The sequence below is a fragment of the Neopsephotus bourkii genome, unplaced genomic scaffold (assembly GCF_033783945.1).
Source record: "Neopsephotus bourkii isolate Nb327-2 ecotype Australia unplaced genomic scaffold, CSIRO-AGI_Nbou_v1 NB_379, whole genome shotgun sequence".
Lineage (NCBI taxonomy): Eukaryota > Metazoa > Chordata > Aves > Psittaciformes > Psittacidae > Neopsephotus > Neopsephotus bourkii.
Genome location: NW_026900884.1, coordinates 1956769 through 1983391, shown reverse-complemented (window position 1 = coordinate 1983391; position 26623 = coordinate 1956769). Strand labels below are relative to the sequence as shown.

At 35.4% G+C, this 26623-nt stretch overlaps 1 protein-coding gene across 4 annotated transcripts in view; it reads right to left on the bottom strand.

The window, feature by feature from the left end:
- Positions 1-885: 885 nt before the first annotated feature.
- Positions 886-26623, bottom strand: part of DNTT (DNA nucleotidylexotransferase) — a 124355-nt gene continuing 98617 nt past the window's right edge. For all 4 annotated transcript variants that reach the window (XM_061349028.1, XM_061349029.1, XM_061349026.1 and 1 more), the window contains one exon: positions 886-3907. In XM_061349028.1, the coding sequence (XP_061205012.1) occupies positions 3821-3907 (87 nt within the window). In that variant the 3' untranslated portion in view covers positions 886-3820. The remainder of the gene's footprint in view (positions 3908-26623) is intronic.

The window sequence follows — 26623 nt, the reverse complement described above, 5'->3', positions numbered from 1 at the left end:
CAGGGAATCCTTTCCTGGTTTTGATTTGACATTGTCTGAGGGGATGCCAGAAAAGGGAACATTTATTTTTAGTAGAGCACCTTAAGCCAAAGTGGCACAAAATACATTTTCACTGTATTCCACACCTTCAAACAAGGAAATAACTATGCAAACTGAAAGAAACAAAAACTAGGGGGAAGTTGAGGGACAAGTATAAGCTGATTAATTGTTTGTGAGATTTGTGAGTTTAATGTTGGATGCTTTACTTTGGCCACCACAGAATCATATTCTAGCTACAAATCACTCTAACATCACATACAGGAAAGAGGAGCTGAAATGGCAGAGTGAAATGAAGCCTTTGTACAAATAATCTGTGGAGATAGATTTGGGAATCTAATTATCAAAAGCAGGCACTCCTAGAGCAATCCATTTCATAGACACCTGAGCAAGATGTGGGGCCACACATTCACGGTAGAGTTATGGCAGAGATATAAGACACCTGAAAACACTCTATTTCCCCATTCAAAGGTCCAGATTTTTAATTTAAAATAAATAGAACAAATGCAGAGTTAGAATTTGACAGACCAAATGTAAAATACAACAAATCAGACAAAAGAAGCTGTAAACAGGCATGAGAAAATTCATTGTAAAGTTAGTATTTCCCTAAAGGGGAAATACTAACCTGACTATGAACTGATCTATTTTCCTAAAGAGCATCACCAGGTAAAACAAGTTACATCTGAATCATTCCAATTAAAATAAAAGGCACTTAATGTATCAACACAGCAGTGGCAAAGATTGCTTGGTCATCTTTGTAAAATTAATTATTTTATTTTTTTCTTTTCTTTTTTTCTGGGGGGTGTGGTTTGTTTGTTTGTTTTTGGTTTGTTTTTTAAAGGAGGCTTGATGTGTATGCAGAGAGAGATCAGCCAATTAGAAAAATTTACAAGTGGAAATCTCTGAAGCCCTGCCTCACCTATAGCTATACACATAACATCTTCGTAGGTATGGCCTCTATTGGGGTCTAAAAGGCAAAGCCAAAAGCATTGTCTCCTGGATAGATTTACAGCCATGCCAGCAGAAGCTTAACCGCTATGGAAGGTTTTCAGAGATCCCTGTGTTCATTTGCTTATATGACTTCCATTAACCTTTTACACTCAGGAGTTGATTATTTTAACTTTAGTTGCTGAAGGAAACTGTATCAAAGAAAGAAACAGCTGCTCAAAAAGTGAAAGAATACACTCCACACTAAGTAATACCATCTTCTTACCTGAGAAATCCAAGCAATTCTGACCGTAAACTATAGAAAACACATTTCATTTTGGGATTACAAGCATTGCAAATCTTTGGGTTTAGGGTTCTTTTTTTTTTTTTTTTTAAGTTCTGGGGTTATTTCTGTAAAGTAGCAGCAGTTCTCAGGTTTCCAGTAATTTCCAGAAAGTCTGTGTGGCTTCAAATTTGTATTGACAGCTGTATGAGTATTCAAGTTGCCTGGATTTACAGTTTTGTAGAGTTGTGTACATATAATAAGCTCTTCCCTTAGTATAATATGCCACCAAGATTCACTGATATTAACTACATTCTTACCCAGAAATCTAAATAGCTCATTGCTTTTGCTTTAAGATATTTGCAGCAAAGCATTTGTATAATAGTGCATTTGGGTTTGTTTGGGTTTTTTAAGGTCTACATTATGTTGCCTATACCTATAAATGTACGTTATACCATTTTTGTCACTGAAAAACATTATCGGGGTATTTGACAAATCACAAATTACCATAAACCATGAAAGAAATACAGTGTTTTTAAATTTTACCTGGGTTTCTTTTGCCAGTAACTGATAAGTTTTTAGAGAGTTAGTATGCATATGCTTACAAAACCAATGATCCCTCTCAGTTCTTGCCAAATTGCCTTGGTGTAGAAGGCAGGGGAGGAGAGACAGACGCTTTAAGAATCAGCCTCCAGGGACTTTACAACTGAATTAGTTTGATATGATTTGTTTCTAATGAACAAGCTGCCAATAACTTACCACTTTATTTTCCTCTAGGTGTTTTAAAAATAAAGTCTATTAATCATTCTAGCAATTTAGTAGATATTAAGTGCACTGATCTGAAATTCTTTCTTCCCTTCTTCCTATTACAGACATTGGCCTGCTCTTTTTACAAGCGTTTGCCCTTTTCCAGGCCCCAGGCCTCACCTGTCCTTCATGAGTTCAGAAGCATCTTCTACCATTGACTGTAACAGTTCCACCACACTGCAGGCGGATCCAGACATGCTCATCTGGTAAAGGTTTTATTTCCTTTAACCTGTTCCGTATCAGTTCTCTTATATGACATCTATCTTTTGTAATTATAGTCTCAGTTGACTAGCGCCATCAAGAACTGAAATCATTACAGGATTAAAACTGTTCAAAACTGTAAGACTATATTTAACTGATGCAAGAAGTGTCATGGTTCACAGTTTATTTACTAAAAACTGAATTTATGTTTTTCCTGACTCTGCCACTGTATGATAGTGAGTAGCAAGTGCTATCAGGTATGATCCTGCATACAGTAACTATGATAATGACTGGGATATCAGCCTTTTCAAAGGAGGTGTTCATAACAGAAGCTACCTCCTTCATAGCCAAACCATCCTGGTCACCTAATGTGGCCTTCTGTTTAATCCTACCCTCATTTAACGGTTCCATAATTTTTGATAATACTTGATCCAGTGAGTAATTTGTAAAATGTATTTTAACAAAAGTTCAGAAAAATTGAGGGAATGAAGCGACACACTGTTTTCTTCCACTCTTGATGGAGCTGACAGAATTTGTGTTTAGTATCTTCTCCCCCACAGGTGGTATAAGTGATGCATAGGCAGGCAAGATGGGAGTTATTTCTTCATGTGGAAATCAGAATGTTTCATATTTCCTCTGGCTTGAAGTATGCAGAAAAAGCACAATTGGAATGTATAATTTCTGATAAATGTTGGCCAAGTAGAAGGAATATTTAGATGAGGTACCATAGCTTTTGTTCTCTTCCACTAGGACTGAAAAATGTCATTGCTCCTTAAGTGTCAGCATCCTGATACAAAACACAGAGAAGGTACTTCATACATCAGCACAATAAAGCAAGAAGTAATGCTAGTGTATTCTAGTTAGATCAATTTAGAAAGTAGCATTATATTTTCAGCTCAGTTAGCAAAAGTGCACTTAAAAAGGATGGTTTTATCGGCACAGGCAAGAATAAAATTCCCTGCTGTTATCATATTTTTCTACATCCCTGACTGAGGCTTTAGAATAGATTACAATGCAGTCCTCAGTTGAAAGGAACCAGTAAATAAATTCAGCATACTTTTTCTTTGTGCATGGCCCTGTCACTGCCATTCTCTCCATCATGCCAAGATGTCAAATCAGACTTAACAGAAAAAAAAAACGAACAGGCTTTTAATAAAAGTATTTGACCAGTTTGGTGTTCATAATCACCTTTATTCTACGAATGACAAATGAATGTCAGTAAGCAACTTCATGTCCCAAAGCACTAAATGCTTTGCAAGTATTCTTCACAGGAAAGTTAAATTCCTATCACAAGCAAAAAGCCCCCAAAAGCAAGCATTATCTCAATCCCATGTGGAAGTTCTGAAAAACTAAAGCAGAAAAGACTAGAAAGGAATCTGAAGAACTTAAACTCTTCTTTCCTTCCTTTTCATCAGCATGTATAATGGCTTCTAACTAATATATATCTCTAAAAATTTTTAATTGTCACAGAGATGCATATTATATATATATATATCTCTAAACCAGACTCTGGGTATGTAGAAAGACCATTGCTGTCAACTGGTTAATATACACTGGCAAATCATTTTAAGCATTCCTTTCCCACGGCTCAACATAATCCAAACCAAGATGCGCAAAGATTTCTTCCTCACTTCCAGCTTTGAGAAAGATCCTCTGTGAAAAAAAATTAAAAAAAAAAAAAATAAATAAAGGAAGTCAATAGGGTGTTAGAAGGAAATTTCAATTGATGTATTTTGCTGTTTAAAAGGAGTTAATTTTGACAGGTCTACCCATTGTATCCTCTACAGAATGCCATGCTGACCTTCAAATGTGAAAGCAAGTTAAAAAATGTAATTCTAGTGCTGCTTGATGCTTTCAGTTCTAATGACTAGCTTACGACTTTGTTTCCATTTACTTTTTCAAGACTCTGTGCACAAATATTCACACTGGAACTCAAATAAAACCTGCATTCCCCCCCTCCCCCCGAGGGTCAATAGCTTGACTTTCTTCATAAAATGATTAACGGTTTTTTAAATTAATATAGTAATGGTCTCTATAAATGCATTCAAGCCAAAAGCTGATTCAATGGTTACACTAATTATGTATAGCCAAGCATTAAAAACATTGATGCTTTCCAAATTTCTAGGTAGCTGAAAATGAAGGATCAACAATTGCAACTTTTTTCTTTTTTTTTTTAACATACACTCATAATGAATGTTTTACAGTAAAACCCAATTTTATTTTCATACCTGCACTTCAGATAAGACAGGATAGTATTCCTACACAGAAACCACTCACAAGCCTACCTTCCCTAAGATGACTGCCATAGTAGAGTACATAGTCTTATGCATTCATTTCATCACTGAAGTACAAAATTAATTGAAAAGGCTGCTCAGGTAGATTAAAATTAAAACAGTGAAACCTCACCATTAAGAGGAATTTGGAAACAATAAAAGAACTCAATTCTATTTAAAAATATTAAAATTTCAGCAATTCCTGAATCATTTGAAGTCACTTCTCAGTCAGTATTCAGTTCCTAACAATCTCAAACTCCAGTGCCACAAAAACTTCAGGATTAAAACTTCATAATCTTCTACATTTACTTTCTATTATAAAAAGGAGATGCTGTCTAGAGAACTACCCACTGATGAATTTTACTGAGTCAAGAAAATCTCTGACTACTGTAAAGTTTAGGAATATTTGCATAGCACCTCTGCTTTCCTAGCTGCCAAGCAGTGGATCCAGGAGGGTTATGCTGTCCAGCATACCCATGAAACGGGTCCAGAAGAGTTCATAACTACATCAGGGTGTGCCCATGGTATGGTGGAACAATTTATAGCAGCAGAGACTCACAGCTTTTTCTTCTTTTTTTGTCTGTGTTCTCTTCTTGCTCTCCTTCACTCCGTGATCTGTATAGTGCTTCCCTGTCTGTTATTCCCATTGAGATTACATAACTCAAGGGACTTGGAAAGCAGAAAATAGGCAGGTGACTGGGACACATAGATCCTGCTTTGGTTACTGGCATGTCATTCTTTTTCCTTTCAACTCCCTTTATCAGTCAGCAGATCAACACTGATAGGAAAGTCTTAGGGATGTAGCTTCGCCAAGCAGCATGGCACTAGCATATGTGAAGGCTACATAATGCTGTCTAATCTGCTGCATCAACATATGGAAAGCAGAAAGAACAATGAATAAGAGGGCATAAGCAAAACCACTGAGCCCAGGACAGCCTCATGCTGCAACTGAAATATGCTTGTACATGATCAGTAAAATTCACCCCATCAGTTGGTACCCACTGGCTTACTGTTATCTCTATCGGTCCCTTTATTTCCAGTGCCTGATCAATATCTGTCAGGAGCCACAGTTTTAACAAGGCATAATGAAGAATTAAACCTGTAAAGTGAAATGTAGCACTAATTGTCAGCTGACTCAAACTTTATCAGGGATTCAACCAAATTGGAAATTTGTTCTGATTTCATTGTAGTGGCATTTGAAACTTGAAGCTCTAAGTCCAGCTCTACAGAGAAAGCCCACCTTTCAATGACACTGCTCAGCTCCAACAGCCAGTTGTCAAACTGGCAGCTTTCTTAACAGCTATTTTTCAGTGCCACAAAGTAGAATGAAAGCTAGTTTAATGGCTAGAAAGATTACAAGGACTTAATTGGATGGTAGAGGTTAGATGCTCCTGACTGAACAGAGCCAGAGGCCATCAGTGTTCCCTTGAGCTTGGAAGGACAGAAAGGACAGAGAATAAAAGGTTCCAATTCTGTTCTTCTAAAGTTCTCAACCACCAAAGTAGGTATTTAAAAGCAGTTCTGGCTGATATCCTCTTGAAACCATCCAGAGTCATTTATCTTTCTTAGCAAATTATTGCTATAGAGTTAAGTAATACAGAATATTTTCACTATTTTATTTGGAGAGAGTTCATCTTTAGTTAAATGAGAACCATCTTAATAGGCAAATAATTAAGGTCAATGGTAATTATGGCAACATGAAATAGTTTGTTCTGTCTTATTAAAAAATACATCACAGAATCAGATAATAACTTTTAAAATTGTATATATTTCTGTAATGTCCTGTATAAATATGTACAGTGCAGACTTCAGAAATAGGGCCTTGCCACACTCTGGAGATACTTGCTTGTTGTATCCTTGGCATTTATATTTCCCAGATTTGCATTTGCAAAAATGTTGTGTATCAACTGCCAAACCCACTGAAATAAAGTCTCTCACAACGAGATCAGTACACATGGTCTTAAGCTCTACTGCAAAGGCATTGATTTCAGGCAGTGATACATTCCATATGTATCTGAAATTTGTTACTAGAGTGCACAGCCAAAGTACTTAATAAGGTATTAGAAGTTGTTTTCACTATTCTATAATGAATTCTACTTTTATATTTTTAATGTTCAAACACACTTTATCAGAAATTTGAGGAAATAACTTGGCCAGTTGCCTTTTTGTTTTTCGGTTTGTTTTTTTTTAATTAAATCAGGGAAAACATGGTATGCCTTTTTGCTTTGACATCTGTAGTGTAAAAAAGAGGTCTTCAGTTTTCTCAGGTATTTTATCCTTCACCATGAAGTTCTCAGCATATAATATTTTGACTCTGTAGTGCCACAGACAACTACAGAACATTGCTGGAGTATGAAAAGATGAAAACAATCACATTTCCATAATGTGGATGGAACCCAACAATTCAAAGTGGTGTCTGCAATAGCAAAGATTTCTGATAGAGCATAGACAAACAATGTTCTTTTTACCTATGAAGTTCTAATGTCAAGTTCTGGAATAAAAGGAACCCACAAAAAACACTGACCAGGGAAAAACTGATCCTTTGTCATATAGACAGGAATAGAAAAAATAGTAGAAAATAAGCTATTGACCAGAATAATAGAAAAGGAAAGAAGACATTGACAGCTGCCCGTCAGGTAACAATACTGGGGATATTTTGTTAATATGATAATATGTGGGTGGACAACTTTTTAGGGATTTTTTTTTTTTAGTTGTTTTTTTGTTGGTGTGGGTTTCTTTGGTTGTTTGGGGTTCTTTTTTACTACTACTAAGAATAAGAGAGGAAAATCCATAACATTCACTACTGTGAAAAAGTAAAACAAGAAAAACATTTTACACTTGTAGATAGATGTTATAGATTCTTTTTAATAGAAGTTCTTCATATCTCTGGGACCCCAGATTGCATCCCGTTTCTTTTGTTCTGTCACTTTATGTTTTCCTGCAAGCAAAACTAATTTCATTTACTTGACAGGGAAAATTTCTAATACAAAGTATCTGATGCTGAATACCACTCTCAGTAGCTACAAGCCATGTTTCTAAATGAATCTCCAGCTGATATCTGCCAACTACTTTAGCGATGTAAGTGTTATTAATGTTAGTCATAACCTATGACTTTCCTACTTTGTCAATCTCTGGTGAGCTTACACAGTGATGCAAATTCACCGATGTTCTTTCTTCCTTTTTTTTTTTCCTCAGGTAATGAACTGCTTGCCTAGATGTGATTTCTTTTTTCAGCTTCTTACTAATATTTAGCTGATCCAAGACATGCCCAAGCAACATCAGTCAAATTTACAAAGAACAATGCTCCAGAGCAGCTGGTATCACTCCGCTCTTATCCCACTTAATCAATTCTGTTATTTCAGTGGATGTAAATATTACATTTGTGGTTGCTAACATGACCATTAACTACACCTAATGTAGAACAGCTGCCATCCAAATGTGTTCTTATGTGAGCTACTACCTCTTATTTTTCATCTTGGCATTAATGATCAATAATGATCTTGATGAAAGAGAAGCACAGATATCCTGCTTGATATCCTAACTAGGACTGCCAAAGTTCAAGCAGATGTTACATTACTACTGTTTGTTTCATCCCACATTTTAATACACCAAAGCCAGCAAAACAAAACCGTTATTCAGTAGAGTTCTAGTTTTAGTTATATAATTCAGAACTAGCCAACAGCACGTTTCTTTTTTGGAGGCAAAACTGATTTTACTGATTTTGTATATACATCATTTAAATAACCAGAAAAACTCAAATGCATTGGAAAGTACTTCAGACCTCTTTTTCTCTTCCATTTTTAGAGTACCTTTATGTGTCTCTTTAACCTATTTCTTACTTCTAACAATGTAAATAAGTTGGCCCTATGCATCAAGATAAGAAACCTTAAAATACAGTTAGAAATTTGTCTGGTAAAGTGGATAAAAGGATCCCAAGAAATCAGAGATACTAGAAATAACTGTGCACAAATTCTTGGTTTTCACAACACAGAGGATCTTGCTATTACGTGAAAATTTAGGCCACAGGATATGCACTGATCATGTATTAAGCAACTTGTACTTTCAGTGAGCCTAGACAAATTCCTTAGGTTGTTGAAATTAAAATATACTGACACCCAGTTTACGCTTGGCTCTGCTGTGGCCATCCATCTTTCTTTCCATTGTTTGGTCAGGAAGAAAAAATACTGCAGTGATAGCAACCTCATAATGCAATGAATAAAACAATAATTTTGCTTAACAATAAGTTGCTCACTTATGAGACAAAAGCTGTTGCTCTTCCCACAACTGCTCTGCCAGCTTTGTATACACAAATGTCCTGAAAACAAGTCTACTCACGCTCTCCATCAGTATTAACTCGGCCTTTTTGAAAAGAGCACATTTAATCAGACCCCAAGTAGACTGATATCCTACTGCGTATTACTAAATAGCTTGGTAATAAGTGTCTTGCAAAATACCAAATTGAGTAATCTATTCTAACTGAGTAACACTAGAACTTTCAGCCTGTCACCATGGCATTTCATTACTATTTTCCCATCTCAAGATGAACTTAGGAAGCTAGTTTGAATACAAGTTCCTCAAAATAAAAACCAGTAGGACCACATATTCAGAATCTGCTGGACAGCAAAGTACTCCATGTTTGTATGTACAACATATGTACATGTGGAACCCACTGTTCTAAAGATGAGACTTAGTGAAAACTTGATAATTTCTTTCTTTAAATCCTTATCATCCTTGGTATTGGCTGAGAAACTAGAATTAACTAGGAAGATTCCTAGTTGATTACTGGCCCAACTCTGCTTTACACATTATTTAAGCATTTATTTTTGAACAAGTCACAGTCATATCAAGGCCTTAAAAAGACCAAATAATTTACTTCCATATTCATTTTTTTTCTACTTGTTTCATAGTAGTGACTTTTATTTGCTCTACAGCAGTAATTCAAAAGGAATGCAATCATACTCCAATGGATTTCATTATCCTTTGGAAAACTATGACATTGTGTAGGAGGCCCTACACCCCCTCCTTTAGCAAAAAGCCATGACCATTAAGGTCTGTCTGGACTCCTTCTGACATACTGTTTCATCAGGTAAATGGGGGAGGAAGGACACCTACTAATGCCAACAGTATCTTGTTAACAAATTACAAAACTGTTTGATACAACTTCGCTTCTAGTAACTGGGAATGTTGCATGCTTTAAAAATGCAAATTATTACTTAGTGTATTTAGGGATTTTCTCATTTGATTTGGTCTTCTCTTACTTGTGTTTCACGTGACATCTAGTCACATTAGTTTAATTATGTTAATATTAGTTTTCCTTTTTTAAATTATTAAAATGGAGCTATAATGGCAATATGATCATATCTAAACTTTGCAGTATTTCCAGTACACTAAATGATAAATACCAATCAGTCTAAACCCCCATCACTTTACATGTCTGGAATTATTACAGTGGCAGTAAGCATGACAATGATAAATGAACAACAGAAAAAAGAGGACAGACTGTCATTTGCAAACTTAAAACTCAGCTGTTCATTGTACTTGCACAGAGGCCACTCTACAAATAAATTTTATGGGTAAAGTCTATTGTAGATGAATGATGATAACAACAGGACTTGCTTAGTGAACCATAGTAAAAGATAACACAATGTCCCTTAAATTTATTTTACACATGTATTTGTCACTTCAGTGACATCTTCATATGTCATCACTCATGCCAAGTAAATTAAAGATTTCTAATTAAAGATATTTGGAACTAATGTGGAGATGATGCTACTTACATTGCTTGCAATAGGTTCCAAGATGTGAAAGTACTTCTTTAGATATGAAAGACCACATCAATCACTGAAGCAGTTCACCCTAACACCAAAGACCTACAACTGACAGAATATACTACAATGCCTTATTTGATTAAAAGTGCAATGCTATTAAACTACTCGCGCTCCTTTTTCTCTCATCCCATGTGATCAAATAACATTTCTACACTGTAAAAAAAAATGTAAATAGCTGTTAATCAAATTCATTAAATGAGCTTACAGAAAGAATTGTGAGGGCAGAAATGTAAGTAATCCATCAAATAGCAAGTACTTTCCACAAGATTAGCCATGCAAATGTTCATGCATGTTTACTTGACCAGATTGTTACTGTATCTGTTCTCTGCCACTGGGCCAACTGAGGCACCACCACTGCACACAGGTCACACCAGTACTACAGCAACTCTTAGGAAGATGCTACTTTTATTAAATCAACCTTTTATAATGTGTCCTTTTCAATGTAAGTATATATTTCATTCTTTTATGACTTTCAGATTATATCGACCTAAATTCATGCATACCATGTCAAAGGTATTCCACTAATGAGGAAGTCTGATTGTTGCATCAAAAATGTCTATACAATTGTATGTCCACAAAATACACTGAAGTCTTTTTGTTATTATTTCCCGAAATTCTTCATTTGACTGCAGCTATCTTCTGAACAAAATGCTCATGTTTTATTGCGAGACATATTCTGACAATAAATGGGTGTAGCATTAAATTATTTCTCATCTGTGAAAATGTTAGAAATAACAGTAACTAGAAATAAAACAAAAGTTGGAATAGGGGCAAACAATTGAGAATTTCTATGAATCCATTGGTGAAATTTTTCTAAAAACGTAGCTGTAGGACATAAAATTGTTTCTTGTTCTGATTATTAATTGTAATATATGATAATAGCCTCAAGCACAAAATACTGAGATCAAAAGAAATAATCAGACATTTAAATGCTTGAATAAGTTACATTTTCATTTATTTTATGATCAGAATTGCATAGAAGAGTTTTTTTGTTTGCACTAAAAGATTCTCTAAAAACAGAAATTGTATCTGCCTGAAAAGTGTGCGGGAGGGAAGAGGGGAATGGTGGAAGAAACAAAGAATCCAGAAAGCAAACCATACATTGTTAACTTAGCTGTTAAAACGAAAAAAAAAAAAAAAAGGTTACATTAGAAAAACATGCATCTTTCTGACTCAAATGTATAGGAAGAAATTCTGATAATTCAAGAATTCAATTCTACTGCATGAATTTTGTCAACTAGGTGTTAAAAGTCCTTATACACACACCTAACCATTTATATCAATATAATTTCAGTTACTTGCTATTTTTGACAACTAAATATTCATGCAACTAACAATGCACAAATTCCATGAGAAGAGAAAAGTAAGTTCTCAGTGCAAAATTAAAGGAAGTCCAATGCTACAGGCTTTTTCATTTGATTACAGGGAGGCGTATGGATTTCTGGTGAACCTTAGCAAAAAAGGCTAATGAAATTATGTAAGTTCACTAATGCTTTTCACCTGGGAAGTCTCTGCCTCACTAGCCTGAATAACTCTATCAGCTCATAATCAAAAGAAAACTGAAAAACACTGGAGCCACAGAAAAGTCAATCTCTGGCAAGGAAAGCATTTTTTCAAACAAAAAGTTGAGTCTGAAGACCAACCACTGAATACACTGAATGCAGATGTCTAGGAATTCTTGGATGTGACAAGTAAGAGGACCACTGTCAAAGTGACCGAGTCAGGAAAGCCTGAGAGAAGACAAGACAGACAGGGAGAACATATGCTCTGTTTCAGATATGCACTTACATCTTCACTCAGGTTACTTGGAAAAAAGATAATCAGATTATACAAACAGATTGATGAAACATTATCCAAATTCACTCCATGACACAACTAGTTGGACATTCTATTTATTGGCAATTAAGTTACTGCAAGTCCCATAACAAACACTGTAAGTTGATTATATCCTTGATCCTCATCAAATTAAATTAGTTTATCCTGGAATCATAAATATGGAGAGGCTAGTAACATTTTCTAAAAATAAGTAGAAATAAAAGAGGAGAGGACAACAGGGTGGATGTTAGTAAAAGACTTGCAAAAGACAAAAAAAAGGATGGAGGAAGCTGTTAATGATTGGCTTGACATGACCTCCTAATGGTGTCTCCTAGGCTAACTTTTCTTCCAATACTGAATACGCTGATGACCTTCTGGCATTCAGCACTTTCATATGGATAATGAGTGCAACAGGTAACAAATAAGGGATGTAAAACTGAATAAAAATAGTAAAATTTTCAGTGGAATTTTAGTTCGGACACTTCTGAACTGTTTGGGTTTGGGTTGGTTGGGTTTTTTTTCAGGTAGATGTAAACCCAGACTGAGATCTTTAATAAAATGAGACAGAACTGTTTACTCTAACCAAAATTTACAGAACAATGAAAATTGAATCCAACAACCAGCCAGACAAAAAAGCAAGAAAGAAAGGGTACCCAAAATAGAATGTAATGGAAAGAGAAGGTGGGGGAAAAGCAATAGTCTAGATAAACTTCTTCAGGTCCTTATAAAGGTCTTAAAACACATTAACCTGTCTTTGTTTTATCTTAAAGGATTTCTGAGAGATTGGGTTTCTGGAAGTGCAGCTAGTGCCTGCAAAGTGAGTCAGCAAAAACAGCAGCTCAATGGATGTTGAGGAAGGATGCTACAAAATTAAACTGTTTCAGTCACTTCCTGTTCAAAACATGTTTAGTGCACTTTCCCCATTATCAAAAGCAACCACTTTCTGGAGTCATTCTTGCGGGCAGGGCTTGTACATTAACTGGGTCAGCTAACAGCTTTGAAAGGTAAAAGCCACAAGGTTTTCAGAAACCTATGAGGAAATAAATGGTAACTGGCCATAGCAGTACAAAGGAAGAGATTTCAAAGAAAAGCAGCATTTTACTGAGGTCATGGCCATGTGCTTGTGTCTATACTTGAACTTAGTAACCTAAAGACAAGCAACGTTTCTTGACTAGTATGTCTTATCAAATACAAGGGATATAAGTGAAACCTAGTTTCTCTCAAGCACATTTCTTTAAAATCATCCCTAAATATCTAGCTGCATGATATTTTCTACTCTTACCATGCATAATTTGTGTTATTGAGCATCATCCTAACCAAGACATCAGGCTTTGATATTATTTTATATGCTATATGTAAAAAAGGTATACACATGGCAGTATATAGAGATTTTTACTAAAATAACCAACAGGAGCCCTGTGCTGCCATCAATACTTAAAAATTACTGACTTCAGTAGCAGAATTTGGAAATAGCGGTGTTTACCCACAAGGACTATTATTCTATTTTCTTTCAATAGCTGGATGTGTGCCTCCTGAATCTATGTATTTATAGCCATTGATAAAAGGTTGCAGCCCATGCATCAGGATTTCTGTCATTCAGTTCTGTCTGATTCTACCATGCAGTTTAGCATTGCAGCCTGCTCCACCCTTTATTTATTGACTTGTAATGACCAAGATGAAAGCATACTTTGTAAACACTGATCAGGAAGCCAGCTATTTTCTCTTTCTTCTCTATGCTACTATTAGCTTTACAAGAATGAATGTTGTACATTTTTGGTGCAAAACATATGTCTGCTCAGAGCTTCAATATAGCAAATAGCTTCACAAGATTATACCAATTACAAACCCAGAATCGTGTAAACCAACTGTAGAGATTGTTCTACAGAAGATACAGGAATTCCTGCTGTACACTGAGCGATATGAGGTTGAGTGCCTTCTATCTACAATGAAAAGATGGAAATACAACATAACATCAATCCATAAAATGGTGGCTACTTCTCTGAAACATTAGCTGACTCTTTAGGATATACAAAGTGTTAAAAAAAAATCACTGTAATCAGTAACTTTCACAGCAAGCTACTGTGAAAGTTACTGATTTTATGGTTATGATTTTATACTAATTTTATGGAGAGCGAAGGGAGGGAATAGAGGAAAAAAAAAAAAGCCCAAGTAAATCAATTTCCAGATAAAAATGCATACAAACCTGTCATTATACAAGCGATTTCAGATAACTGCATTCACTGTCTTGAGGAGTATGAATATTGTCAGATAGTAACATCAAAAAATGAAATTTCTCCACATCCTGATATTCATACTGCCAGTCAGCCTGAGAGTGAGAGCATCTTATCCCATCACCAGTCAGTCAGACAACATTCTCAAAATGAGACACTGCTCAAAGAAAAAAGCATGACAAAATCTAACCCTAAGGAACTGTGTAGTAATTATTCATAAGTATATTTTACTCTGAATTTTCTTTATGTTCACTATGGTCAACACATTTTTTTAAATTTTGTTGATTGCAGTAATCCCTGAGAATTTATCTTCTGGTACTTTCTTAAACAATATGACAACTTCCAGGTGGTTTACCTTCTTTGCTTTTCCCAATATGTTCTTGCTTGGTTTGGGTTTTCTGTTTTGGGGGGGGGTTATAGGCTTTCTTTTAAGACTAGTTGCTAGTGATTTTTGCTTTGCCTGCAATTATTTATTTTGCTAAATATTTATGCTATGCTTATGAATAAGACTATCAACAGTACAAGTAATTTCATTATAATTATAGAACATAAATGTTGAAGTGCTGTAGTACTAGAAATGTGAAGGATTTCATATAGTTTAACAATGATATTCCACAGCGCTGTGCAGACATTATGCATTTTTGCTTTGATGGTATCATAACAATTTTCAGTTGCAAATAAGCTGAAGTTTCTCTGACATTATAATATCTTCAAATGTAATTTTCATGTTTAACTGGTATTTTCTGTACTAATATTCACATCACCATGCCTGCTTTAAAATAAAATCTAATCTGTTCCTAATCCAGCTACAAACAGAAAGATAAATACATCAGAGAGAAAAAAATGACTCTTTGAAATGACATTATAACAAACCATGATGAAAAAGCAGTATTACAGGCATTACCCATTGACTCAATACCCTCAGGCAAAGTCATGTGTAATGGTATTGATGCAAAATAGTGCAGTGGAATTTATTCTAATAATTCTAGGCAGGAATAATTTTTGAAGATAATAGAAGCCAGAACCATAAATTCTCACTTCATTTTACCACTGCACATGTCCTGTACTTTTAATCAGAATACCATACTTGAATGTTTCTTTTACAACTATAGCTATAGGTTTATTCGCATTAAATTTCTGAAAAAGTATATACTCTGAGTAAATTAGAATAAGCAGGCTAATATTAGGATATTCTAGGCACTTATTAACTATTTCATAACATGGAGTAATAAAATATCCTCATGCTTTCTACATGCAGCCTACTTACTCCAAGTAGCTTTGATGCCAGAGACAGAAAAATACCAACGCTGAACAGCTGACACTTTGAAAAATAAAATATGAAAAAACATTATCTTTTGACTTAACTGAACAAGCACTTTTTTATTTGCTAAATTTTTGTTTGTAAACTATGTTGTTCAAAAAAAAATGGAACTATTCTCTGTTTAAAATGACAGATATGTGGTTACTTTGCTGCAAAACACTACACAACATTACGCATCTAATCTACCATTACAATTTTAATAATTAAAAACATTCCACAATAAATAAAGAGTATAATACATTGTCATCCAGACTGCAAGAACATGTTTTCAGTTTTGGGCACACAAAGTGAGGAGAATAATTTAATTAATCTGGAATCAACAGGAATTCCCAGACAACCCAGGCAAAAACTTTAATATGTTAAATAGGACCTTGTGGTAGGACACAGGTTGTCAGAGAACTACAGGAGGCAATACATTTTGGTTCTGTTTTTGCTTACAACAAAGTCCTTAAAAATATCAACAGGGATTACTTCCTTTTCCACTTTAGCTATACTTCTGGTTTGCTTTGTCTACGTTAATTACAGTAGCTTTAGCTTGTTAAATACTGTTAAATTAGCTTATTGTATTTTTCTTTATAAAGCATCATATGAGTGAATGAAACAACAAAAATGCAGAATCCTGGATTTTATGAAACACAGTTGAGTGTAATTCATATGGGATCGTTATAAACAGACCACTTCAAAAGAACATTATTAAGATTGAAAAATCAAAGACCTGCAATTTAAGAAATCCCAGGATGTGGTTCATTGAATTTTAACCTTAATTCAGTTTTCCTGTGTATATGCATAGATACTTTTTTTTTCTTCAAAGAAATACTGCTTCCTTTAGTTTCTGTAACTTAGTTAAGCTTCTTTCACTAGGCAGAAAATAGGATGTGCCACAGGGCTAACAAGTATTTGCTGATAGCAATGGCTACGATCTTGAATTGCGGGCCACCGTAGGCTCAGTCTTAGTATTCTGTATCTGCAACCCATATCTCTACAATCCATATCTGCTCTAGCTCCCTTTCTTTCCCACTTCCCCATACTAAGCTGTAGCCTTGATCTCTCCCCTCAGATTTCTAATGTAACTTCAGACACTACTAATGCCATATCCAGAGTAAAGTGACATAAGCATGAATTTACTCAGTTATTTGGGGCAATTGAAAGTTTACCCATTTCTTCTTAGAGGTTAGAGCATTAGCCTTATGAATTTAACCGTAGTCCATCAAACTTCCGCTCATGTCTCTCTCTAGCTGTTCCTTTTTTGTGCCCTTTTTCTGGTCAGTTTCTTCAATCAACACATATTCTTTTCTACTATGCAGCCACTAATCAAATACACCTTTTGCATTCCCCATCGTTTTGTCTAGCCACTGTGCACTTCCTTGTCAAATCTGTATATTCACCACAGACTTTCCATTTTCACTCCCACTCCATACCCCATATTCCTCTCTCATCTTTAGGTCTTTCCTTATATAGTTTCCCTTCTACCCAGCTTCTGCTCAATCAATTTCTTTCTTCTTGTAACAGATAACCTGAGACTGTTACCTGGCCCACATTCAATAACCTACCCAAGCATATTGATTGAATAATTTAATTAAAACGTTTAAACATGGTTAGCTCTCTACTGCCTTAGAAATTAATATTCTGGATTTGCACCTACTTACAGATTTTGAGAGCTCTATCTTTTCATTTGCAATACAGGTTTCACTAAACTGTTCAGAAAACACACCAAACAAAGGAAACAACAATTAGGTATGTTTATCTTTCTGTTAAGATGTACAGCTTGCTATTACAAAAACATTAAATTTAGCTAAATATATACATGAATTGCATGCAGACTTTGTAAAAGTGAACAATTACATGATATATGTGAAGTCTTTAAATTGCTACGAGAACACTGGGGAGAAGCACATTTTGGAAGAAAATGCATAATCATTTTCTAATTTACCAAGAGGTAAGAAAAGCAGATTATTTTAATTATTAATTTTTAAAAACAGACCAGCTGCAAAAAGAACTAAGCCCCAAATAACATATGCAATTTCCACATTCCTGAGAGAGAGAAGAATTGGAATGTAAATGAAAGTATGTACATCTGTTTAAAATGACTCAGTGTTTAATTGTAGTAACGATTGTGTGAATGACTGATCACATTGGAAATCAATATTATAAACTCTGGATCTTTATGTTTACTTTAATCCAGGCATTATTGTAGACAGCTAAAGCAAACTGCAGCTGCAGCATGTTTAATTCATCAAGCTGTTCTCAAGGCTGACTGTCTCACAGTTCTAACTTCATAATTTTAGAGTAGCATCTGCCAAAATAAGACTGTAACATTCAACTTAAAAAAAAAATCATTTAAAATATCTTTAACTGTGCAAATAAACTTCTGCAAGCATCTTCCTTCAGTGAAAGGTAAACATTCTCAGATGACACAAGAAAACTGATTTTAAGACTATAACTATTTAATACACAGTTAATCACATGTGAATATCACACATCTTTATGTAATAAAATGAAGGTATAGAATCATAGCCAGCTCTTCTTCCCAGTGATACATGTTTTTTGACAAATAACATTCTACATAGTGACAGAAAAGAAGTAATGCTTGGAAAACAAAGCTGGCTGGGTTGTAACTGCAACTGCAAAAGTAGTGGCATTCCAGCAACACAGACTTAGACTCAGACAGATTAAAATATGAATATCATGAGGGAAGCTAGATGTTCAAGTATGTTGCCAGGCATGACTGGATGGGCGATCTCCTGCAAACACTGTGGTAGTCTGTGAAGCAACTACTTGGACAAAAGATAGGCAGTAGCAGAACTTAACATTCTTACAGACACCATAGAACCAGCTTATCAGAGCATTACAGTCATATAATAGTCCTTCACCTGGGCTGCAGTCACACCTTCGTTTGGCTTTACAGGTATGTGCAAGCCCTGCCTGAAAAGTCAGTTAAGGATTTTCCTGAATAAGAGTGCATTCTGCAGGCGAGTAATTAAGGACTGTGCAATACCTGGTGATGACTATTGCATGCCAGTGATCTTCTCCATATGGAAGAAATCCCAGGATAATTTTTCCATGTCATGCTCATACTTGTTTCCAAAGAAAAACTAAATATTCTCTTAAAAAAAATAAAAGTTGGGAGCACAGGGTTTTAGTATTATCAGTGTAACCACACAATACTTAATGGTTTGCAAGGCTGGGTCCCACTGTGAGGTTTTCAGAGCATTTTGTGAATTTACTATTCAGAGCAGCTACATAAACCACCTTCCTGTTATTCAACAGCTAAGTAACATTTAATACCATTGAAATTCACACAGTGGTTTTTAAATGCAAAATTATATATCTTTAGCATTAAAAAACATTAAGGCAGCTATTTCCCATCTTAAATTTTTATAGGACATAAAACTAATAACTGCTTTCTGCTCCAATGACTCTTCAAAATAACACTGAGCTTGTGACCCTCCTCTTACAAAAACCCAACAACCTACAATGTTAGTGCAAGAACATTCATATGCTAATAATTTAATCAGTCTATTATATCCTAGAAACCCCAGCTGATCTTTTGCAAAAGAGCAATGTTAATTATTTACGTTATTTTTCTGCCTTGAACTGCAGACAATTTCAATTCTCAGATCCCTCAACCAGCTTAAAGATCTCTGTTGGGTAGTGGTGTGATAAAGGTGCAGAAAAGAAACACTTCCTACATGGCCATGATCCAGCCATGAAGCTGTTCCACATGCCATCCCTAAAAATCTCCTTCCAAAAAACAGGAATAGAGAAAAGTACTTGCAGCAGCTTAATGCATCTAGCCGATCCCACCTCTCATTCAGCTTAACTCCCACATGCCCACTCACATGCTTGAAAGATAACATTTTAAGGGAATCTACCATTCAGACTTTCTGGCACAGAGCAGTTGAAAGCAGTTTCTTTTTTATGCAGTCATCTCCTGTGAAATGAGAAGTGATTATAGATGAATACAACAGGCTTATGCCAAGCTCTTTCGCTCTGAGTAACTGCTGAACAGCAAATGGCATCAAGAATAATGAATATACCTTGAATGACAAGGAAGTGCAACAGAGAATCCCACTACAGCTGAAACTGTGTGAAGTACAGCAAGAAAGTTTTAAAATCCTTCCTTACTGTGGCTACAAGGAACTGTTTCCAAAGAGTTACCAAAATGTAAAAACCAAAAAGAAGTTTTATTTTCTGACAATATGGGTTCTGAAGTATTTGGTAATGGTGCTACTTTTAATTCAGATAAGGGAGTTTAGTTAGGAAGTAATAGTAAAAAAGGTTGATAAATCCTGCATTTTAAAAAATTCAGATTTATCCATGGTGTACGTGGTAGGGTTAGGCTTTGCATAGCACAACAGATCCTTCAGAAGCACCTTTTGTACTTAAGTTTGGGGCATCCTCAGATCCAGCTCTAGAGAGAAAAATGATTCTATCATACATGGGTTCTGTTGGCTGAGAATCACTGGAAGCTAACTTCGAGGGTTCTAGGGAATGATGTTTCTACTTAAAACATGTATAGTCACAGAAATATAACATCTCACTGACTTGTGAACAGATCTATTCAGTAAAACAGTAATGGATTTTGTTTTGTTGGCATTTTCCTACTTAACTGAATCTGGATGTTTCATGAAAAAGTTATAATTATCAAAATACTGCCCTGAAAAGAATAAACCAGTAGAATTTAGTTTACCAGGCACTTTTAAAAATCTAAGCCTATTTTGAGCTCCTGCCAGCTTGCCCATCTTCTCAACAGCTTGCTTGACAGGCTACCAAGAGCCTGAGTTCAAGTAAGTCCTTTTAATTACATCAGAGCCAAGGTCCCCAGAGCTTGTTGGCTCCATGAGCCTGAAGAAGCCAGCCAAGAGCCTCAGAGCTTGCAGCACCAAGAGCTACCTGAGCTTTGGAGGTTTGGAACAGCCTGATCTATGGATTGTTTCCAAAGCTGAGATTAAAACAGTATTTCTCTTTGCAGAAAATATCAACATTTGAGTTTCCCTCTGATTGAAAGAACAAACAAATTTTGAACGATCAAAATTCTTCATTAAAGATTTGTTCCTTCTCCTAGTTATAGGGAAAGGCAAAACACTGGGTGATGAAAGCCTGTCATTAAACTGAACTAGGTTTTGCTACAGTGGTTAGCTACTTACACTTACTGCACCTTTTCTTTGTGGGAATTAAGTTTTACTGCTGGGAAGTCAGACCAAGGAAAGTTAAATGACCTACTTAAAACTACAGATAAAAATTTGCTAAAGTGCAACTTAAGTTGCAAGCTGAAAGTCAAACCTCTGGACCATCCTCCTTCCTTAGGACATATTACGACAAAGTGAACACTCTCTTCTGCTCACACAATTTTCACTTCATGACAAATGTCAAAATTCCTTCTCATGTTGCCTTTTTGCAAGCCAAATCAGGATTAAAAGAGGGTTCAGAAAATGTTCAGAGAACATGAAACCCTGAAATTTGTTTGAATATGCCCTCTGATGTCACCTGTCTGTAGCATTACACGACCCTTTGGCTAACTGTACTCATGTCAGTCTACCAGCTTGACACGATGCCTTTTTATAAGTCATACAAGAAAAGGCATACGTACTAAGTAATAACAGACCTACTGCAGAGTAAGAAAAAGCACAAATAGAGTAGATAATTTCCAGTCTGCATATGAATGCCTTCCAAACATGTTAACAGTTATATTCTTGACAGTTTTCTCTGTTGAGCCAAAACATCAATAGTATGAGCAAAATTTTACACATAAATTTCAGAATGATTTGGCTGTGCACTTAAGACATCTCTCCAAGTTCAGAGCCTGGAAAATGCACAGCCCTGAAGAATCTAACTGATAAAACTTCACATGATTTTCAGCCTGCTCATTCAACATTTCTTTTAAATGCTAACAGTTATGTAGGCTGCAGAAATGGAAGTTTGTGGGACAACTGCCTTCACAATCATAACTGTAAACAATTCAGTTACCAGTGACAGGTATAGTGTCTTCACAACCAAGCGTGTCAGGTCTTTTGGAAGCTGAAAAAGGACCATTTTCAGTAACAATGCACAAAGAACCAGAAGGAGCAGAGAGAGCTTTAACCAGCCAAACTACAGCAGATCTGCAGTTGTATATAACAAAGATTGAGTATCTGAATTGGATCTTCAAAGGGATGAGCCATAAGGAAGACTGGGATCACAACAGCATAGTATTTATGAATTGCAAGCTGCAACCTCAGTAACATCCAGAAACACAGAGTCAGGAGGAAAAAGGAAAAGGAAGGATTCCAACATACTTACGTTCCTGGGGAATTTTAAGAGCAACAAGAAACAGAAAGTTTTGCAGCAATGACAAAGAGCAGCTACCAGCAAATGTGGTAATAACAGAAGATAAAACAAAATAATCTTTAATTAAAAACACAGCTTTTCTTGATGATGGGATTTTTGGAATTTGAGCTTGATTTTAGTGCTTTCAGGACTGGAATCTAGTTATATTAACACTGGTTATTATATTCAATTTCAGCAGAAAGACATAGCTTATCATCTTCTACGGCTACAGCAGCTCTCTAGGTAACTCACAAGACCCTGTTGGATCCTTTTGAAATCAGGATAAGGAAAGTAACTTCTCAAATGAACATTTTACACCACTAAGTTGTAGCCACCCTTTTTACAGTCATTCGCTGGATTTTGAAGTGGTATTAATAGTGCCCAAGAGGAAGCAGGTAGCAACATTGGAGTCTAAAAAATATTGGAGTCTATGAAACTGAAAGAAACTATGTTGAATTAAGAAGAAATGGAGACCTGAATGAGATTAATCATAGAGACAAAGTAAAAGCATGAAGAGTACAGACAGATTTTATATTTATGGTGGCGCAGACTTCAAAGTTAAAGATGATGTTAAATTCATAAGCTGACTGGATTGTAGCATTTCATATTCTGGATAACAAGTTTTTCCTGAAGTAATGTTCTTACTGAAGAAAAGCACACAAGTCCTAGAGCCATTTCTTAGGAGAAGAGTAATTCCACATTAAGTCCCACCCTCTTGGTGAAGAGTTCAAAAATCCAATGTCATAGAGTTCAGCTTCAAACACATGACAAGGATGCTCTAATGTGACTAATAGCAGCAGAGTCTGGAAAAAGAGCAACCAACAACCTTTGAGGTTCATGAATCTTATTCCAAGTTGTTGGCACTGTAAAAGGGGACAAGCACTCATACTTCAAGAACAGCTATTCCTTTAAGAAGAGAAAGCCTGTGGTTTGCCAGCCATTTTAAAAATAATAAAACATTAAAGTAAAAGTAAATCACAAATTTATTACATTCTCATGCAAGCAGATTATATTTATTCAGTTTAAAGACAGGTATTTAAAAATAAAACAGGGTTTAGAGCTGTTTCTTCTTTACTTAGATCCATTATCTCTCTCTCCATTTCACTTAGTTAAAAAGATGTCAGGATATTGTCAAAACTTGATAAGGACTGCCCCAGTACATCACAAAATTTTAATCACTGCAAAGAAAGTGCATTTCAAATCTCAGTATGTGGCAAACTATATACACGCACGCGAAAAACTGCAGTTCAGACAGTGAACTGATGACCACATTACATAAATACATAAAAACAGAGGTCAGAGCATACACTCTTATTAGCTCCTGATTAAGAGCACAATGCAGGTCGTAACGAAAAATTCTTTATAGTGGGTTAAAAGATAAACTCTTTAGACCCCTAAACCATCACAGAGGGGTGTAAAAACAACCAGTGATGCCATGGTTTCCAGCTTAATGACCTTATTTTTTCTAAAGAGCCTACTCTTCACTAGACCTGACTTATGGTTCACACAGGAAAAAAAATCCTGTTTTTTTCATGAACACTTCTACTTTACTGAGACATCATATTGCTCATTCATGAATCAGGAAAGTTTTGCAGTGACAGTTTTATTGGCCCAGTTCATAAATGTGTCATGTCATTTGTAACCAGTGCAACAGCAATAATAATATTACAAGATATGGGGAATATACAATTTTTCTTTCTACCTGATGGCTGATAAACAAAGTCTTTCATTCTGTAAGTGTGGGAATCATTGTAAGGTTTGATCTCCAGCTGCTGTAAATCAGAAATTTCATATTTCAAGTAGATATATACAAGTGCTGATTTCCATAGTTTTAGAACACAGTTCTAAAGAGGCACAGATTTGGATATCCACTCATCTTTATATGAAAAACAGGCTGACAGATAATTGATAGTAAGTTCAAATTTTTGTTGTCACAACTTTCCTACCAAAGGAAGAGCTACAAAATGCCCTTTTTATTACAGAACTAAAAAAAATAAAATAAAATCATTAGTTTGATAGCTGCACAATGTCTTCCAAACCCCACAAATATACCAAAAAGATTCACGCTAGGAAAAAATATATATTAAAAAAAAAAAAATCAAAGGTGAGGAATAATTTTACAGTGCAACTTTGTAACGAGCCCCTAAAAGAAATACCCATTTCTTTTGTTCCCCTCTGCAAAGCTATGGAATTGATTCCTAACTGCTGTGTTAATGCTTCCTATTCCTGTCAGAATTCCTTTGGAAATACATGAAAGTAACCAGGACTTTTTCCTGATGCAGCTTCTTGAATGCTGGAATCTGGGATTCTCTTCCATACATCACATTTCAGGCAGTGGGCCACAGTGGAAGCTTCAGTGGTGAAGGGGTGATAAATATTAATATGGAAGAATAAAGTATACCGAATTGTATACTGAAATGTAGAGCAAATCAGGAAATTGTTTTCTTTTATAATGAAAGACATTTTCTTACAGGCACTGTTACGTTCAAACAGAAAAAAAAATAAATCAAAGTATATATGTTATCACACGGTTTATTAACTTTACAGACCAGCTTGCAAAACTTTAAATAAGGATAGACAAGTGTTTTCAAAGAAAGGATTTGGTTTTCATCAAGATCAAGAGTTAGTCTGGTTCTCCATGACCTTTCTATTCCTTTTGCTCTACACACACACACAGAGTAATAAAAGAATGAAGTAGAAGAAGGGATTTGGCACAGCTCCTAAATTATAACCCAGAGTTCTGCATGAAAGTCTGTCTGCGTGGACAGAGCTAGTGACATCAGGCAACCTCTCTTCAGCAAACAAGGAGAGATATATGGGAAAGATATGATTCATTTTTACCTGTGGTGCCTAATTAAACTTAATTAAGATTGTGCTGAGGGATCTTGAGCAGCATGCACAAGGGATATCTGTTTCCTGATTGTTTTTAGCTTTGAGAAAGCTTTCCTTTGAGAAAGGAAGCTTTCCTACCACAAAAAAAAAAAAAAAAAAGTCCTTATGAAATACATGTGTTCAACATTCCAATCTAAATTTAATAGATAAAATATCAGTGCTAGTCAAATGTTTTTTAAACGACCTAAAAGCACTAGAATTACAGTAGATTCTCTAATCTTCTAATTAAGATTTAAAAAAAAAACAAAACGAAAAACCCTAACCAATCCACAATTTGAGCATATGTTCCCTTGAACAGCACTAAAGTTAATAATTATTTTCATCACTCATTTTAAACTGACTAACCCGATGAACCTAAAAATTAATCAATCTTAGCAGCCACACAACTTACTGCAATCTTCTCTTCCACTATGGGTCTTCATCTCAAGTTTCACAGCTATAGACACCATTGTTGTACTATGTACATCCTTGATCTCATTACATACTGGGTGGCAGTGTGGAAGGATTGTGCTCAAAATATCCTTTATGGAAATAACTTCATACAAAATTGCAAAATTGAAAATAAAAATTATTTTAACAAATCAGATTATAAGTAGTGGAACCCTTAGGGAAGGGTGTGCCTCCTGCTTCTGATTAGAATGACACTACTTGATAAAACACCCTTGTTTAAGTAGATTATAAACTCAGTGCTGCCTGGTCTGAAATTTTTCACATTACATATCTTAGAATTTTCTTTCTTTGTGGAAAATTTCACTTAATGTAATTTAGCAATTTCTGAGAACGCAGCAGAGACAAGAACAGTAATACGCTGCATCAACAGATTAACACGAAATCTTGTTTTAATTTCTGTGGTTTGTGGCAGAAAATAAAATTTGGAAGTGAACTAGCTATGTCTAGGATTAAATGAGAAAAGGGAGACTGATATTATTGGAGGGGATGATAACAAACAGAGATTTGAAAGCACAGTTCGCTCCCCACCAAAAGGGACAGTAGATCTATTCATGTGCTTCATTTGATACATGGAAATTCTAAATTAAAGAATTCATGATCAAGACAGTTGCAACTTTCACTGAAGGTTTGGATTTTTTTTCCTTGTCCTTGTCATAAAATTCCTGCATTATAATAAGAAATAAGGAATATTTTGTAAATCTTGCTTCTTAGTCTCCACTAATTATGTTTCTTCAGTTTGGGGCAGTGCAGTGAGGAAATGTTGTGGCTATACATGTTTCTATGTATTTTTCAAAGTCCTGAAGCAGATAGTCAACAGGAGAAAGTTCAGGCCAGCATCTACAAACAGTGGAGGCCATCAAATCTGTGGATTTCTGGGCCTTAAGTCTTTCTCTGCCTCAGTTCTTTACTTGAAAATTTGGGAAGACAAGAGCAACTTTTTCACAGAGGGCATTGTGAAAATAATCTCTTCATTTATCTCTGAAACACCCTAGCTAGTGCAGTGAAATACACATTTTCTTTCCCAGAACGATTTGAATGGTATGCCAAATACAAAGCCTAAAAGCAATAAAGAAAAAGTAATACTGATTGATGCTGCTCATGAACAAACAGTGTCTTTTTTGTATTACTGAATGCCTTAGGGTTCTGGGCAAAAGCAGCAGATATAATGACATATATACTTGTACACCAGGCAGGCAAGTTTTGCTGCACACAAAAAATAACACAGGCATTTCTTAATTTGTTTGTATTTCCCT